Source organism: Macaca mulatta, chromosome 20, assembly GCF_049350105.2.
Source record: "Macaca mulatta isolate MMU2019108-1 chromosome 20, T2T-MMU8v2.0, whole genome shotgun sequence".
NCBI classification, from domain to species: Eukaryota; Metazoa; Chordata; class Mammalia; order Primates; family Cercopithecidae; genus Macaca; species Macaca mulatta.
This window is the reverse complement of record NC_133425.1, coordinates 13,228,198-13,246,008: the sequence shown is the minus strand read 5'-3', so window position 1 is coordinate 13,246,008 and position 17,811 is coordinate 13,228,198. Positions and strand designations below refer to the sequence as shown.

At 49.2% G+C, this 17,811-nt stretch overlaps 1 protein-coding gene across 44 annotated transcripts in view; it reads right to left on the bottom strand.

The window, feature by feature from the left end:
* The window catches only part of SNX29 (sorting nexin 29), a 657,788-nt gene that overhangs the window by 555,114 nt on the left and 84,863 nt on the right, over positions 1-17,811 (bottom strand). For 29 of the 44 annotated variants that reach the window (XR_013412446.1, XR_013412447.1, XR_013412452.1 and 26 more), the window contains 3 exons: positions 17,360-17,478; positions 12,172-12,247; positions 8,519-8,601 (listed from right to left, as the gene is read on the bottom strand). Coding sequence is in view for 26 of the 44 variants with exons in the window: in XM_077987279.1 (XP_077843405.1) it covers positions 8,519-8,601; positions 12,172-12,247; positions 17,360-17,478 (278 nt within the window). In the remaining 18 variants the exon portion in view is untranslated. Of the gene's footprint in view, positions 1-3,747; positions 5,228-5,707; positions 5,821-6,787; positions 8,602-12,003; positions 12,248-17,359; positions 17,479-17,811 lie in introns of those variants that run through there. The other 15 variants (XM_077987283.1, XM_077987280.1, XM_077987273.1 and 12 more) reach the window with 7 other exon arrangements.

Genomic DNA, 17,811 nt, shown 5'->3' with positions numbered 1-17,811 from the left:
GGCTAATTGTTTTTTGTATTGTTAGTAGAGATGGGTTTCACCATGTTGGCCAGGCTGGTCTCAAACTCTTGACCTCAGGTGATCTACCCACCTCAGCCTCCCAAAGTGCTGGGATTATAGGCATGAGCCACCGGCACCCAGCCAATTTTTATTTTTTGTAGAGACAGGATCTTGCTACATTGCCCACGTTGGTCTCAAACTCCTGGGCTCAAGCAATCCTCCAGCATCAGCTTCCCAAAGTGCTGAGATTACAGACATGAGCCACTATGCCTGGCCCCGTAATCATTACCACCAAGAACGCCTCTCATTCCACACCCATGAACCACATTTGTCTATCAGTCTTAAGTATTATGATAGTTACCCTGCTTGTTATTAAAGCCTGCCAATAGCAGAGCTGAAATATCGCAGCCAAAGGCAGAGACACATGCTATTTCAGAAAGACGCAACTGCTCTCTGCTCTGCGTCTGTGTCAGCCTCCATTACTCTGGTTCACAATGTTTCTCTCTTACCCCCATCTTCCATTTGTACCCTCCCGGTCCCCCAGATTGGGACCCATGGGACTACCTAATCCAAAATTTTGTTGAAACATTGTTGCCACAAATTAGGTTTTTTTCAAATGACAATAGTTAAATGAAACTAGTAAAAAGAAAAATTGTCTTCATTTTAAAATTTGGTGTTTGGCCAGTCATAGTAGCTCACGTTGTAACCCCAGCACTTTGAGAGGCTGAGGCGGGAGGATCATTTGAGCCCAGGAGTTCAAGACCAGCCTGGGCAACATAGCAAGACTCCCACCTCTACAAAATAAGCATTAAAACACAGCAGGGCAGGTGGCATGCACCGACAGTCCTAGCTACTTGGGAAGCTGACGCAGGAGGATCACTTAAGCCCAGTGAGCCAGGAATGCATCACTGCACTCCAGCCTGGGCAACAGATACCCTGCCTCCAAAAATAGTAATGATAAGCTTAAGGCTCTCAGACCTGGATGCCCACACATGACTAGTCCACTGCTGCTTGCCTGGCTGGGTGACAGTGGAACGTGTCCCCTTAGGTAATGTAGAATTGGCAAGAGTGTGGGCTTTGGAGTAAGAACACTTGGGTCTGTTGCCAGATTCACCACTGAGTATAGCCAGGCACCATGCTGGCATACAGTAGGTGTTCAGTAACTATCTGTTCTACTAGCCATGAGGTCTTAGGCAGGTACTTATCCTCCTAAGCCTCAATTTTCTTATACAAAGAGAGAGAATAATATAACCTACACCTCAGAAGGCTGCTGGGGATTCAACAAGAAAACATAAATAAAAATGCTTCAGCACAATACGTGGCATACAGTCGGTTCTGCCAGAATATACTGTGACTTTTACTAGCTTCTATTTTGATAGAAGATTATTATTCTAGTCAGAACTAGAAAAATGAACAGACACATTTTATTAGAGAAGTAGGGTGGGGGCCGGGCATGGTGGCTCACGCCTGTAACCCCACCACTTTGGGAGGCCGAGGCGGGAGGATCACCTGAAGTCAGGAGTTTGAGACCAGCCTGGCCAACAAGGCAAAATCCCATCTCTACTAGAAATATAAAAATTAGCCAGGTGTGGTGGCGCGTGCCTGTAATCCCAGCTACTCAGGAGGCTGAGGCAGGAGAATCACTTGAACCTGGGAGGCAGAGGTTGCAGTGAGCCGAGATTACACCAGGGCATTCCAGCCTGGGTGACAGAGCGAGACTGTCCAAAAGGTAAGGGAAGAAGAGTGGAGAAGGAATATGGGGTCTCCAAAAGCAAATCAAATGCCACTCTCCTCGGACCTGCTGTGTTCTTAACAAGCCAATCGCATTCCAGAAGTTTGCTCTGAGGGTTTGTCAGGAACTGGTGGTAAAAGCTGACAGAAGAGGAGGCAGAGAAGGAAAGCCACTGGCCATGCGGGTGACTTCAGACAAAGGGAAAAAGCCCAGAGGGGACAGAAGACACTCACTGCCCTGGGGATTTCTTCCTTTCTTTTTTTTTTTTTGTCCAGACAGGGTCTAGCCCTGTCACCCAGGCTGGAGTGCACTGGTGTAATCACAGCTCACTGTAGCTTTGACCTCCTGGGCTCAAACAATCCTCCTGCCTCAACCTCCCAACTAGCTGGGAATACAGGTACGCACCACCACATCCAGGGTAATTGTTTTTTAATTTTTTTATAGAGACAGAGTCTCACTATGTTGGCCTGGCTAGTCTCAAATTCCTGCCTTCAAGTGATCAAGGCCCACCTCGGCCTCCCAAAGCGCTGGGATTACAGGCGTGCGCCACTGCACCCGGCCTATTTATTGATTCTTAACTCTGATCCTGATGCTGTTCTAAGCACATCACAGTCATCTTCATGGCCGCCCATGAGATGGGTGTTGATCCCTTCACTCTGTCTTGATAAGGACATGGGTACGGAGAGGGTTGGGGCCACTGGGCTGGAACCTGCGCCCAGGCAGCCGAGCTTCTGAGTGTGCCCTCCCGGCCCTGAGGGCACATGGCCTCCCTAGAGCAACAGGCACAGCTGCAACTCCAACCCCAGGTACAGCTCCGTGTGCCCAAAACAAGAACTGGGAACCTACCAGCAGAAATGCAAGGCGTCCCTGAGGCACAATTATGGGTGTTTTAGTTTGCTCCAAACTGTCTTTACTGCTTTGCTAAATAATTAACTTTTTCACTTTGGGAAGCCGAAGTGAGCGGATCACGAGGTCAGGAGTTCGAGACCAGCCTGGCCAACATGGTGAAACCCTGCCTCTACTAAAGTACAAAAATTAGCTGGGTGTGGTGGCGGGCGTCTGTAATCCCAGCTACTCAGGAGGCTGAGGCAGGAGAATAGCTTGAACCCGGGAGGCAGAGGTTTCAGTGACCCGAGATCGTGCCACTGCACTCCAGCCTAGGCGATAAGAGTGACACTCCATCTCAAAAAATAAATAAATAACGTTTTCATAACAGGCTTTTGTATTTTCTTAAGTACCAGAGGGCCTTGCAGAAGGAGAGCAATCATGTGGGTCTGGACACACCATCTTCTCTTTAGTAGTAAATAACCACAAATGTTCTGAATGCCTCAGGACAAAACACCCTTTGCAATTTCAGAGACACCCGACAGGGAAAGGTTGCTCGACAGAAGACTTCACAATTATCCCCAGGCACTGAGGATTAAATAACCTAGCTCTAGCTCAATTACAGAACAGAGGCAGCCACCTGCACGCATTATTACACGAAGCCAGGGAAGCCACTTGGGATGTGAGTGAAGCATTCGCTGCTTTGGGGGACAGAGCTGATGAGTTTCTTTGCCAAGCTCCTCTGGGGTTCGCAAGAGTCAAGTGACTGCTCTAGAGTAGAATCTCAGGTGCTTCACAGGCTGGGATGGGATGCTCAATCTGAACTGGGACGGTATTTGCGACACTCACTCCTGGGACAACTCATGCTATGGACTGAATTGCATCCCTTCCCAAATGGACACGTTGAAGCCCTAACTCCCAATCGGAGTTTATATGGAGACAAGGCCTTAATGAGGTAATTAAAGTTAATAAGGTCATAAGGGTGGGGCTCTGATCCCACAGGACCAGTGTCCTTATAAGATGAGAGAAGGGACACCAGGAAGTGCCTGCAGAGGAAAAGTCACATAAGGACAGAGAGAGAAGCTGGCCGTCTGCAAGCCAAGGAGAGAGGCCTCACCAGAAATCAACCCTGCTGGCACCTTGATCTTGGTCTTTCAGCCTCCAGAACTGTGAGAAAATAAGTTTTTCAGTTTTTTTTTTTGTTGTTGTTGTTCTTTTTTATTTTGTGGGGGGAGGGTTTTGAGACAGAGTCTTGCTCTGTCACCCAGGCTGAGTGTAGTGGTACAATCTCAGCTCACTGCAGCCTTTGCCTCCGAGATTCAAGTGATTCTCCTGCCTCCGCCTCCCGAGTAAGTGGGATTACAGGCACCCACCACCATGCCCTGCTAATTTTTGGTATTTGTAGTAGAGACGGGGTTTCACCATGTTGGCCAGGCTGGTTTTGAACTCCTGACCTCAAGTGATACCCCCCCACCTCGGTCTCCCAAAGTGCTAGGATTACAGGCATGAGCCACCATGCCTGGCTGAGAAAATAAGTTCTTGTTGTTGAAGCCACCCTATCTGTGGCCCCTTGTTATGGTAGCCCAAGCAAACACCCCACACACCCAGATGGACCCACTCTTCTTACTCCTCTCGCACGTGACACAGGAGGTGATGGCAGGATGGGGGAGCGCAATTTAAAACCACCCTTTGCTCAAAATTTCTAGAATTCCTGATTCCTCATCTGTGCTGGATGACATCAAGGGTAGACAACAGCACTGTCCTTGAAGACTTCCTAAAGGTACAGGCACCGCAGAAAACCGAAGCCCCTTCCCCCAGCCACCCACACACAGTCCTAACCACAGACCACGTCTCTACCAAGTATCAAGGCTCAAATGCAGACATAGTGACATTTTTTTTCTTCAGAGATTCAAGGTGTAACCTCTGGATATGTCCCAAACTTGCTCAAGATGCCAAATAATAAAACAATTTAGTTTCTAAAAAATTGTCTGAGTCAAAACAAGAAAAACAATCTATGCCTCTGTCATTGGCCTAACTCCAGCGTGTTTAAGGGCATGTGTGTCACCAGTGAAAATGCACGGGCAAGGCCGGTAACTTCCTCAAAGACAGAAAGCGGCTGAGGGAGACCCAGACACCATGCTCTACGTGGACCTGAGAAGCAGTTGACAAAGCAAATCGTGTTTATCTGAGATGCTAGGACCTCAGCCCCGGCTGCAGGAACTCTACAGAAACAGAATGTCAGACACCTGCCCGGGCACACAGGGATGCCTGCAGCCCTACATACAAAGGCTCACTTTGAAGGTGAGCCTACACACCTTCAAAGGCTCACAGGTGTGATCTCAGGGGCTGCTGTCCTTAAAAAAGAAAATGCCCATAAATCAAAATGCAGTGTTCTTTTACAGTAGCTGTGCCTCACAGCCAGAGTAAAGTCTTGTCCGTCTACACCACGGTGCTGCCCACACAGACACAGAATCGTAGGTGCTGGGAAGGTGATGGGGCGTTAGATCCCAGCAGGTCACATAGGGTGGCTGCTTCTTCCATCTTCAGTTCTTTCCATTACTATCAGCTCAGTAACAGGATATCCTCAACACCTTTCTTTGTTTTTTTTTTTTTTTTTGAGACGGAGTCTTACTCTGCCGCCCAGACTGAAGTGCAGTGGCCGGATCTCAGCTCACTGCCAGCTCCGCCTCCTGGGTTTACGCCATTCTCCTGCCTCAGCCTCCCAAGTAGCTGGGACTACAGGCGCCCGCCACGTCGCCCGGCTATTTTTTTTTTTTTTTGTATTTTTAGTAGAGACGGGGTTTCACCGTGTTAGCCAGGATGATCTCGATCTCCTGACCTCGTGATCCGCCCGTCTCGGCCTCCCAAAGTGCTGGAATTACAGGCTTGAGCCACCGCGCCCGGCCAGCACCTTTCTAATGTGACTCGCTGACTCATCTTTTTCCTTTGGCTTATAAAAATATATTTCGACTGTGTTTTCACCACCAAAATGCATTATCTTGGTCTTTCTTTCTTGCCTTTGCATAGGACCAACGGAGAGACACTGGCTACTCTGACAACCCTAACGTGGACCCCAGGGATGTCACCAACAGCATGACCTTTGTGACCAAATCCAGCAATCAGAACTTCATCAAGGTTTTTACGCCTAAATTTTTTTTCCCCAAAATTTTTATTTTAGATTTTTTTTTTTTTTTTTTTTGAGACAGAGTCTCGCTCTAGCACCCAAGCTGGAGTACAGTGGCGCCCTCTCGTCTCACTGCAACCTCCACCTCCCGGGGTTCAAGCGATTCTCTTGCCTCAGCCTCCTGAGTAGCTGGGATTGCAGGCGTCCACCACCATGCGCAGCTGCAGAACTTCATTGATTTCCTCAACCGAAGTCCAGCAGTCATCACTGGGTACAGAAGCTGTGATTTCTTGGTCTGTGGGGCCATAAAGCGCAGCCTGATGGCAGGATGTGGCTGTTCCATTTCAACCCCTACTTTTCCGGCACAATTCTCTTTTGCAGAAGCATTTCCAAAAGGCTGGGCGCAGGGGCTGCACCCAAATGGGCTTTCCCCGCACTGCTGATCACCCCACTTCTGGTCTTTCTGATGGTTACAGAGCTTCTCGGCAGTACAAAGACTGAGATGCTTGACATAGACCAGGGCCAAAAAGAAGCAGCACCCATCTCTCTTTTGAACAATGAGAGTGGGTCTCAATCAGAATCCAGGGCAGGCAACCATGCCAGGCACACTTAGTAATAATTTCCTTCCATTGTCTTCATTTTACAGTGATCTGCGATTTTGATTAACTCATAGTGACTCTCCATTTACAGTAGTGAGATAAAGTTTCCTTTTTCAAAAAATAAAGCCATTCAAGTTTGTTGAAGTGCATCATTAAAAATAAACTATAGTCCGGGCATGGTGGCTCACGCCTGTAATCCCAGCACTTTGGAAGAAGCAGGCAGATCATGAGGTTAGGAGTTCAAGACCAGCCAGGCTAACATGGCAAAACCCCGTCTCTACTAAAAATACAAAAATTAGAAAGGCGTGGGCCTGTAATCCCAGCTACTCAGGAGGCTGAGGCAGGGGAATCACTTGAACCCAGGGGGTGGAGGTTGCAGTGAGCTGAGATCGTGCCATTGCACTCCAGCCTGGGCAACAAGAGCCAGACTCTGTCTCAAAAAAAAAAAAAAAAAAAAAAAGTAAACTATAGTAGGCCATGCACGGTGGCTCACACCTGTCATCCCACTGCTTTGGGAGGCTGAGGCAGGTGGATCGCTTGAGCCCGGGAGTTCAAGACCAGCCTGGACAACATGGTGAGACCTCACCTCTACAAAAAAATAAATAAATAAAAATGAATAATAAAGTAAACTATAGGGTAAGTAACAGTACTGTGGTAAACAAAAGACTGACCAGTGAAAAGCAGCCAGCTACATACTCACCCACCTCGTGTCCCACAGACCGAGTGATCTATTAACACCTGCTCAGCCGAGTTCAGGGCTGAGCAGCACCACAGTAAACCACACACGCTCATCATACAAAAAGTGCGGCCAGCCGTTCCTACGCAGCAGCCTCATGGTGTCTGCTTACTTCCTGCTTCACCCTTGAGTCAAAGAACGCTGGGTGCCTCCCAGACTCTTTCTTCCTTCCTTAGCAACAAAAACTAATTTCTTCTTTATCGAGAACAATTGCCCCCTCTGCAGCCACAGGGGGCCATGAGATGAATGCTGGCCCCAGGCACAAGTGGTATACTGTGAGCACCTTCCAGTGACGGTGGGGGGGCTTCACCGTTTTTGTACCAAGAGCCCATTCTGTAGTCTAGGAATAACCACGGGCTCCTTTTCAGGAAAATGTATTAAAATATATAACACATACCATATCACAAAGGAAACCAATTACATCAAAATAGAATGATCGTAATTGAAGAAAACACTACATTTCACCCAGAGCTAAATGAAAAACATTGTAATATTTTCCCTGTCCAAGCTCAGGCCCCTGAATCCTATATGTAGAAACAGACGAAGTCTCCCTTTTGCCCTCTCCTCTTTCCTGCCGCCTGGAATGAGAATGAAATGGCTGGAGCTAAACTGGCTATTTTCGCCTACGAGGCAAGACAGGAGGAGTCTCAGTCTCTGATGGCCGTGGAGCCACATGCCAGCCCCAGCCCGTCTACCTCTGGGTAGAGAGAAATTTCCATCATATCTCCTTGACCATGAGAACTTCAAGAAAAGTAGATCTGAATGGCTTCATATACAAAAAATAAACCAACTGTTGGTTTACATAACAGTGTCTGCTCACTTCCTGCTTCATCCTTGAATCAGAAAATGCTGGGTGCCTCCCAAACTCCTTCTTCCTTCCTTAGCAACAAAAGCTAATTTTTTTTTTTAATTGGGAACAAGCACCCCCTCTGCAGCCAGGGGAGGCCATGGGACAAATGCTGGCTCAAGACGCGAGTGAGATACCAGGAGCACCTGTCGGTTTATAGAACAGTTGGTTGATTCTTTGTTACACAAAGCCATTCAAACCTAGCCTTCCTTGCTATATCTCTAAAAATTTTTCTAGGTAGTAAAATTGGAAACAGTTGAAGCCTGATCATTAGCAAAGTTTAATCATCTTGGAGAGACACATTCTTCTTCACTTACAAAATGAGTCCTCCAGAGTTACAAAGGAAATCCAGCTAGAATAGGTCCTCTGTAGCTAACTGCGTTACGGGAGGCAAACCGCAAAACGTGGAACCACAGAATTCTATGGCAATGCAGCTCCACCCCTAAGGCACGCCCGTGCGCACACGGCCAAGTGCCATGCATTAACCACAGTTCTGGAAATTCACAAGCACACACCACATCTCCAGTCTACAACCAGGGATGTACATACCTGACTTGAACCCACAGTCACAGGGCTATAAGCACAAAGGCACTGCCATGAGACATGGGCCAGGAGTCATCCCAGAGCTGGTGGAGGTGGCTGCAAAAGTACTTACTCATTGTCATGGACTCTGGCACTGAGGCAGAAGGTAACAGGCTGCTCAGAGGACTTCCGTGGCCTGGAGAGCTGGCTTCCACGCTAGGAAAAAGCAGGCAGGAGGAAGTTACACTCGGCCACTGAAAGTACACACCCTCACCACTCCAAAAGCTAGCAGAGGTCGGTTTACTCCGGTACCTCTACCAGAAGGGATAGAAGCAGTCATCGGAAATTAGTCAGGCCTTGTTATCTGCAGATTCCGTATTTGCAAATTCATCTACGCACTAAAGTTTATTTGTAACCCCAGAGTCAATACTCGAGGCGCTTTCACAGTCATTCATGAACATGTGCAGAGGCCAATAATTTCGGTCCCTAATATGCATGTTCTCAGCTGAAGTCGAACAGCTGGGACCTCAGATCTTACACCACAAACAAGCATCCTCTTTGCTGTCTATGTTTTCAGCATTTTTTTTTTCACTTTTCTTTCTTTTGTGCAATCTTGGCTCACTGTAACCTCCACCTCCTGGGTTCAACCGATTCTCGTGCCTCAGCCTCCCAAGTAGCTGGGATTACAGGCCTGCGCCACCACACCCGGCTAATTCTTGTATTTTTACCAGAAATGGGATTTTGCCATGTTGGTCAGACTGGTCGCAAACTCCCGACCTCAGGTGATCCACCTGCCTCAGCCTCCCAAAGTGCTGGGATTACAGGTGTGATCCACCGTGCCCGGCCTTTTTTTTTTTTTCACTTGATTTTGTTGTTTAAAATGTCCCCAGGCACAGTGCTGAAGTGGTACTGCCGACAGCTCCTAAGCACAGGAACGCTGTGATGTGCCGTATGGAGATAGTTTTGTGAGTTAAAGATGCTTCATTCAGGCATGGCTTACAGTGCTGCTGGTTGTAAGTGCAATGTTAATGAATGAACTATATACATTAAACAAGGTGTCTTTAAACAGGAACAGACATAAAACCAGGTTATGTATTGATCAGTTGATAAAAATGCTGTGACCAGGCCAGGTGCGGTGGCTCTCACATGTGATCCCAATACGATGTGAGGCCGAGGCAGGTGGATCACCTGAGGTCAGGAGTTCAAGACCAGCCTGGCCAACATGGTGAAAACCCATCTCTACTAAAAATACAAAAATTAGCTGGGCGTGGTGGCGCAGGCCTGTAATCCCAGCTACTCAGGAGGCTGAGGCACAAGAATCACTTGAACCCGGGAAGCAGAGGTTGCAGTGAGCCGAGATCTTGCCACTGCACTCCAGCCCGGGCAACAGAGCAAGAGTCCATCTCAAAAACAAAATGTGTTACCAGAGGCTCAAAGCAACCTAACCATGTACTTCCCTTAGGAGCACTGGTTCAGTCTTCATGGCAACTTTATAGAACGTAACTACTGGGAACAATAAGAATCAACTGTATGTTTACAAATAATTTATCACGTGAAAAATAAAGCTTAGTATCTTCAGTGAGAACAGCCCAGTTATCACACGGTTAACAGAGATACACACACACACATCCCCCATGACTAGAAGGAAAAGTACCAAAACATCAACAACATAATGGAGTTGAGGGTTAACAGTGATTTTCTTTTTTCATTTACTCCTGCATTTTCCAACTTTTTTTTTTTTTTAAGACAGGGTCTCAATGGCTGGAGTGCAGTGGCGCGATCTCACCTCACTGAAGGCTTGAACTCCTGGGTTCGAGTGATCTTCCCACCTCAGTCTCCTAAGTAGCTGACACTACAGGCGTGCACCACCATATCTGGATAATTTTTGTTGTTGTTTATTTGGTAGAGACAGGGTCTCACTACCTTGCCCAGACAGGTGGTCTTGAACTCCTGGCCTCAAGTAATCCTCCCACCTTGGCCTCCCAAAGTGCTGAGATTACAGGCATGAGCCACCATGCCTAGCCACATTTTCTAACATCAATAGCAAAAATAGACTCCACGCCCTGGAAAGGTCTGGCAATACCAATTCCTTCTGACGCTGAACTAACTGGGACGAGCTTCCTACGAGCAGTGTCATTTTGAGACAGCAGAACCCTTGCCTGTTCCAGGTGAGACCACGGCGCCTAATATGGCTTACAGTAGTCAGGAAGTTCCACTCTAGAGCTAAGGTTGAAAATTAGGATGTAACAGAACCCTGGGACCCCAAATTACAACCATGAGGATAGACAGAAGAAGAAAACGGTAAGAGCAGCAAGGATGGCAGTGGCGTAAGAAAGACTTTGGTGTCCATACTGGTTCTGCCACCAAGCATCCAGGGTCTCGCTCTGTCACCCAGGCTAGATAAAAATGTTATGACCAGGCTGGGCGCGGTGGCCCATGCCTGGAATCCCAGCGCTTTGAGAGGCCAAGGCAGGTGGATCACATGAGGCCAGGAGTTCAAGACCAGCCCGGTCAACATGGGGAAACCCCATCTCTCCTGAAAAATACAAAAATTAGCCGGGCATGGTAGTGGACATGTGTAATCCCAGGTACTTGAGAGTCTGAGGCAGGAGAATCGCTTGAACCCAGGAGGCAGAGGTTGCAGTGAGCCGAGATCGTGCCACTGCACTCCAGCTTAGGCGACAGAGTGAGACTCTGTCTCAAAAAAAAAAAAAAAAAAAAACCAGCCAGGTGCAGTGGCTCACGCCTGTAATCCCAGCACTTTGGGAGGCCAAGGCGGGTGGATCACGAGGTCAGGAGATCAAGACCATCCTGGCGAACATAGTGAAACCCCGTCTCTACTAAAAATACAAAAAATTAGCCGGGCGTGGTGGCGGGCGCCTGTAGTCCCCGCCACTCCGGAGGCTGAGGCAGGAGAATGGCACCAACCCAGGAGGCGGAGGTTGCAGTGAGCAGAGATCAAGCCACTGCACTCCAGCCTCGGCGACAGAATGAGACTCTGTCTCAAAAAGAAAAAAAAAAAAAACAGAAAAAAAACATCAAACAACTTGGGACAACTCAATTTCCCCTTGAGATATTTTATTTGAAAAAAGAAAAAGAAAACCTATATAGTGCTTACTACCTGCCAGACAGCATACTGAGCACTTCACAAATGCTATGTAATATCTAAATGGCTTAAATATACAACACTAGGATTGTCAAATCTTGTTATCAAATATCAACAAATATTTAAATTAAGAAAATAACGAAAGAGGAGGCACCCAGATATGCCCCAAAAGGTGTTGACATTTGGCATCTACCATCTCTTATACAGTCTCTCTGAGGGAGTAATGACCTAAGACCTTTGGCAACTGCATCTTCTATGATGTAAAGACTAAATCTGCTCACGCCTATAATCCCAGCACTTTGGGAGGCCGAGGTGGGCAGATCACCTGAGGTCAGGAGTTCGACACCAGCCTGGCCAACACTGTGAAACCCCATCTCTACTAAAAATACAAAAAAATTAGCTGGGCATGGTGGTGTCTGCCTGTAACTCTACCTACTCAGGAGGCTGAGGCAAGAGAATGGCTTGAACTCGGGAGGCGGAGGTTGCAGTGAGCCAAGACTGAGCCACTGCACTCCAGCCTGGGCGACTCAAAAAAAAAGACTAAATCTAAACATAAAAGTGAAGTAAGCCCTTGCCCCTTAATCCTAGCAGGTGCACTCCTATCTCTAAAAAAGAATAAAATGCACAGCCGTGAATAGGACGTTTCAATGCCAAAGGTAACTGGGTTTCTCAACATTAACCTGTACCGAAGTCCAGGATCCGGGAGAACGTGGTCCTCTGGTCCTGTCCCGTTCTCCAGGCTTCCGAGGGGGGCATCTGTGCAGAGAGAGCAATGACAGAAAGAGGTCACTTTTCTCATTCCGTGTTTTCCATAAGACAAAGACACAATGCAGACATTGGCTCATCTGCTACATCACTTGACTAAGAAATTTTTCTCCATCTTGCCTGCGTGCTGGATTTTAATCAGCTGTTTCCTGTTGTTCAGAGATCATCTCAGACTTGGCATCAGTCACTGTAGAAACAGAAAGCCCTGGCCGGGCGCGGTGGCTCACTCCTGGAATCCCAGCACTTTGGGAGGCCAAGGCGAGCAGATCGTGAGGTCAGAAGATCCAGACCATCCTGGCTAACATGGTGAAACCCCGTCTCTACTAAAAATACAAAAAATTAGCCAGGCGTGGTGGCAGGCGCCTGTAGTCCCAGCTACTCCGGAGGCTGAGGCAGGAGAATGGCGTGAATCCAGGAGGCAGAGCTTGCAGTGAGCCAAGGTCATGCCACTGCACTCCAGCCTGGGCGACAAAGTGAGACTCCATCTCAAAAAAAAAAAAATAAAGAAAGAAAGAAATAGAAAGTCCTATACTAGGCCGGGCATGGTGGCTCACTCTTGTAATCCCAGCACTTTGGGAGGTCGAAGCAGGTGGATCACCTGAGGTCAGGAGTTCGAGACCAGCCTGGCCAACATGGTGAAACCCCATCTCTACTAAAAATACAAAAATTAACCAGGCATGTTGGTACATGCCTATAATCCCAGCTACTTGGAAGGCTGAGGCAAGAGAATCGCTTGAACCCGGGAGGCAGAGGGTGCAGTGAGCCAAGATCGCGCCATTGCACTCCAGCCTGGGCAACAAAAGCGAAACTCCATTAAAAAAAAAAAAAAAAAAAAAAAAAGCCCTATGCTTCCCTTTAACCTGTGCCCTTTTTTTTTTTTTTTTTTTAGACAGGGTCTCACTCTATCACCCAGACTGGAGTGCAGTGGTGTGGTGTGATCACGGCTCACTGCACCTTCAACCTCCCAGGCTCAAGTGGTCCTCCTGCCTCAGCCTCTCAAGTACCTGGGACTACAGGTGTGTGGCACCATGCCCAGCTAATTTATTTTTTATTTTTTTGTAGAGATGGGGATCCCACTATGTTGCCCAGGCTGGTCTCAAACTCCTGGGCTCGAGCAATCCTTCCACCTTGGCCTCCCAAAGTGCTTGGAATACAGATGTGAGCAACTGTGCCTGGCCTGTGTCATTTTCGACCTTGAGCCACCTAGAATTATGCATGAAGTCCGTATTCAGAACCAACGTCAGAAACCGGGTATAATGAATCTGCTCCTGCTTGTAGTGCCTTGAGTAAGACACTAGGGGGCAGCATGGTCTAACTGCTGACAATGTCTGCAGCTTTCTAAAAAGGCCACTTTTCCCTGCATTAAGTGCATTTAGGAAAGACATTCACAAGAAGTGGGGCCATAAGTAGTCTCTGGAACTAACAGGCTAGTGACTCAAAGGCACCAGTGTGTTCAAAGATGACAAAAGTCTGCTAAGGTGAGGAGCCCTCCATGTGGGAAGTCTCCATTAAAAGACGAAGTGCCTCCAGAATGAGAGGGAATATCAGAATGTCGCTAAGGGAGGAAGATGTCCCTTAGAAGAGACAAGAGGCAGAAATGGAGCAAAAGGAATGGAGTCTCAGGAGAAATGCTGGCAGTGGCCACCTGGGCAGGCGGGCAGAATCTTGGCACCACTTGGCTCCACGCCTCCCATGGAAATGAGGCATCAGGACAGAAGTGACTTGATGCAACCTGGCGTTCCAATCAGGCTACCCATTCCCCTGGATCTGAGTCCAACATCCTGACACAGTCCTAGAATAGTGTTCCTTCCTATGCCACGTCTTGCCCCTGTGTGCAGCCCCCAGGCTGTCCCAGCTTGCAAGCCCCGACAGTATCGTTACTGCGGTGAAAGGAAATGCCGGCCGACGCCTGCACACATCATATCCACAGAGTGCAATAGGCAGCAACTGGAGCTCGGATCCCATCAGCAGTGAGAAGATGGAGCTGAGTCTGCGAGCTGACTGCCCAGGGAATGCAATAGACATCAGCTGGAGCTCCCGTCCCATCAGCAGTGAGAAAATGGAGCTGAGTCGGCAAGCTGACTGTCCAGGGAATGCAATAGACATCAGCTGGAGCTCGGGTCCCATCAGCAGTGAGAACATGGAGCTGAGTCGGCAAGCTGACTGTCCAGGGAATGCAATAGACATCAGCTGGAGCTCGGGTCCCATCAGCAGTGAGAAGATGGAGCTGAGTCTGCGAGCTGACTGCCCAGGGAATGCAATAGACATCAGCTGGAGCTCGGGTCCCATCAGCAGTGAGATGGAGCTGAGTCTGCGAGCTGACTGCCCAGAGAGTGCAGTTGACATCAGCTGGAGCACGGGTCCCATCAGCAGTGAGAAGATGGAGCTGAGTCTACGAGCTGACTGCCGGGTGTGGGGCCACAGGAAATCTGCAAGGACTCTAGAGGCTGATGGGGCGTTACCTTCCATGGAGACATCTGCCCAGAGGAGGAAGAAGAGCTCTGGGTTCTCTAACACCAAAGCCCAACATGCACGAAAAAGGTGACTCGGATGTCTGATGGTTCAGGAGGGCCCAGCTAAGCAGCAAAGGAGCTGCTGAAACAATCAGACCACCTACTGCAAGCACCTCACGGTCCCACAATAATTCAGGAACCCAACTACAAGGTCCCCTCCGTGGGGAACGGGACAGGGAGAGCAGGAAATTGATTCATGAGACAGAGGCTGTGAACACACATTCAAAACTCCCCAGGGGTCCTAGACATACCCTGGGACCACCAGCTCTCTCCCAGCCCCTGCCCCTCCTCAGCTGACCTGCCTGCATCTACACTGCTGCTGAACAGGCATTGGCAAGGTCACCAACCCCCTAACCTTTGGCTATTTGGACCAAGGATGGTCTAGAAATGCAGGACTGCTGTGGCCTGGCCTGCAGACATGAGCTAGGCCTACGAGATTGTCACTTTTAGGGGACCTCAACTGAGACCCAGTGAGAAATTTCAGTTGGTGTGGAAAGTCATGTGACTGAGGCAATGCTGTGGGCCAAGGAGGGCGTGAGAATGAACAGGGAGCAAAGACGGACTAGAAAAGGCTGGGCACGGTGACTCACGCCTGTAATCCCAACACTTTGGGAGGCCGAGGAGGGCGGATCACCTGAGGTCAGGAGTTTGAGATCAGCCTGGCCAATATGGTGAAACCCGATCTCTATTAAAAATATTTTTAAAAATTAGCTGGGCATGGTGGCGGGCGCCTGTAATCCCAGCTATTCTGGAAGCTGAGGCAGGAGAATCGCTTGAACACAGAAGGTGGAGGTTGCAGTGAGCTAAGATCACGCCACTGCACTCCAGCCTGGGTGATAGTGTGAGACTCCATCTCAAAAAAAAAAAAAAAGACGGACTAGGAAAAGAGGAGATGGGCAGACCCCCATCAGGAAGTGGAAGGAGGCCACATGAGAAAGATGACAGCACCCCTACTAAATCAAGAAAGGCCCCTCCATGCCAACGCCCCAGCTCCCGGGCCACAGACAAGATGTCCAGGAAGCTCTCACCAGGGGCCTTGGCATGTGCCTGGCACCTTCCCCAGATTAACTCAGGGCACCTTCACCGTGGATCTCAAAGGGAGCTGATATAATCACACCCCCAGTCTCACAGGACTGTGGTCAAGAGCAGATGAGTTCGTCAGGTCCAGCCACATCGCAGTGCAGGACGCCTTCAGCTTTGCAAATGCTGGCTCTCATTGTCACTGTCATCCCCGTTTTCCAGATGAGGACACAGCAACTGACAGACAGGAAGCATTCGGCCTCATTTAATAGCCAGGAATGCTGGCACTCGGAGCAGTAAAGCACTCGGGCTTACACAACTTTCTAGAGCTGGTACTGCATCCAACTGGCCCCATCCTGCTGCCAGTGGCTGCCCCGCCCTGCCTCTGCGCTTGACTAGTTTGAGTAGGTTTCTCCTCCCTGCCAAGGGACAGGAAGAGTCTAAACCCCAGTTCAGAATTTCAACAGCTTCCTGAGTGATTGGTGGGCTCCAGTCATAATTTCCTAAATCTGGGCCCAGACAAGGGACATTCACTTCCTAGGAAAATGAGGAGGCGCTTAAGTGGGTTGGGCCAAGCCTTCTCCGACCCAGCGGTGCTCTGAGGGCAGGGACAGCAACTGGGCACTTCTCTGAGCCAGATGCTGTGCCAGCTGCTTTACACTGCACCCCACGGGCCAGCTGGGATCAACCATGTCCTCCCTGCGACGTGCGCTGAAGCAAGCAATAACAAACCACATGGGCACGTGCTCAACCGTGTGGAACGGTAGGAAAACGCTGACCCACACCAGAGACTTTTTATTTATTTACTTATTTATTTATTTATTTATTTATTTTGAGATGGAGTCTCACTCTGTCGCCCAGGGTGGAGGACGGTGCCATGATCTCGGCTCACTGCAACCTCCACCTCCCGGGTTCAGGCGATTCTCCTGCCTCAGCCTCCTGAGTACCTTGGACTACAGACACACACCACCACACCCGGCTAATCTTTGTATTTTTAGTAGAGACAGGGCTTCACCATGTTGGCCAGGTTGGTCTCAAACTCCTAACCTCAGGGGATCTACCCACCTCGGCTTCACAAAGTGCTGGGATTACAGGCGTGAGACATTGCACCCAGCCCAGAAACAGCTTTTAACCAAGCTACTTCCTGATCCCCAAGCACTTTTCTGCACAGGGTGGCAGGGCCTTTACAGACAGGGGTTCAGTTACCTTCTTGCGTCTCCAAAGAGGTAAAATCATGGTCACTATTTGTGGTCAGTTTTTAAATGATCAAGTTCAACGAGCCACTGGTAAGGGAGAAAAACGGGCCTGAGGGCCCTGGTGACTTGCCAGCCGGTTCAGCCCGACAAGCACTCCACCGGAGCACCTCAGGATACCCAGGTTCAGGTAGAGAAGCCAAGCCCTCGCTCACTTCTGCATCTCAGTGAGCCCCACCTGGCCCTGAGCCCCATCCCCACCCCCCTCCTGTGCCTCCCAGCTCCCATTCCTACCTGTCCAGGGAACTCAGATACTCCCGCTGCTTCTCGAAGCCAAAGCTCTTACTGGAGGAAAGGAGTAATCGGGAGACACCCACCTGCCGGGCTGTAGGAGCCCACGCCGCTGACAGGGAAGAGGATGTCCGAGTCATTGTGCAGCACCTTCAGCGGAGCCCAGCTGTGCATCTGGGAGAGGCAGGTGTTCCCGTCCAGTGGCCTAAGGTGAAAGAACACAGCTGCAGGACAGGCCAAAGAGCCCAGAGGCCTCATGATTCACCAACAAGCATCCACATCACCCTCTTGAGAACTAACCAGGCCACGGCAGGGCTGAGAACAGAAAGAGGTATGGGCTGGGAGGAGCATGGAGTCCAGATCCAGACCTCTTGCATTTGTTCTCTCAACCAGTGTTTATCGAGCACCTATTCTATGCCAGGCACTGTGATCCCTACTGGCGGCAAAAAAGCCAGTGAACAGTGTTGATCCTGCCCTCAGGGAGCTTGCAGTCTGCTGGGGAGCATGAACATGAATCAAATAATCCTGCAAGAAGCTG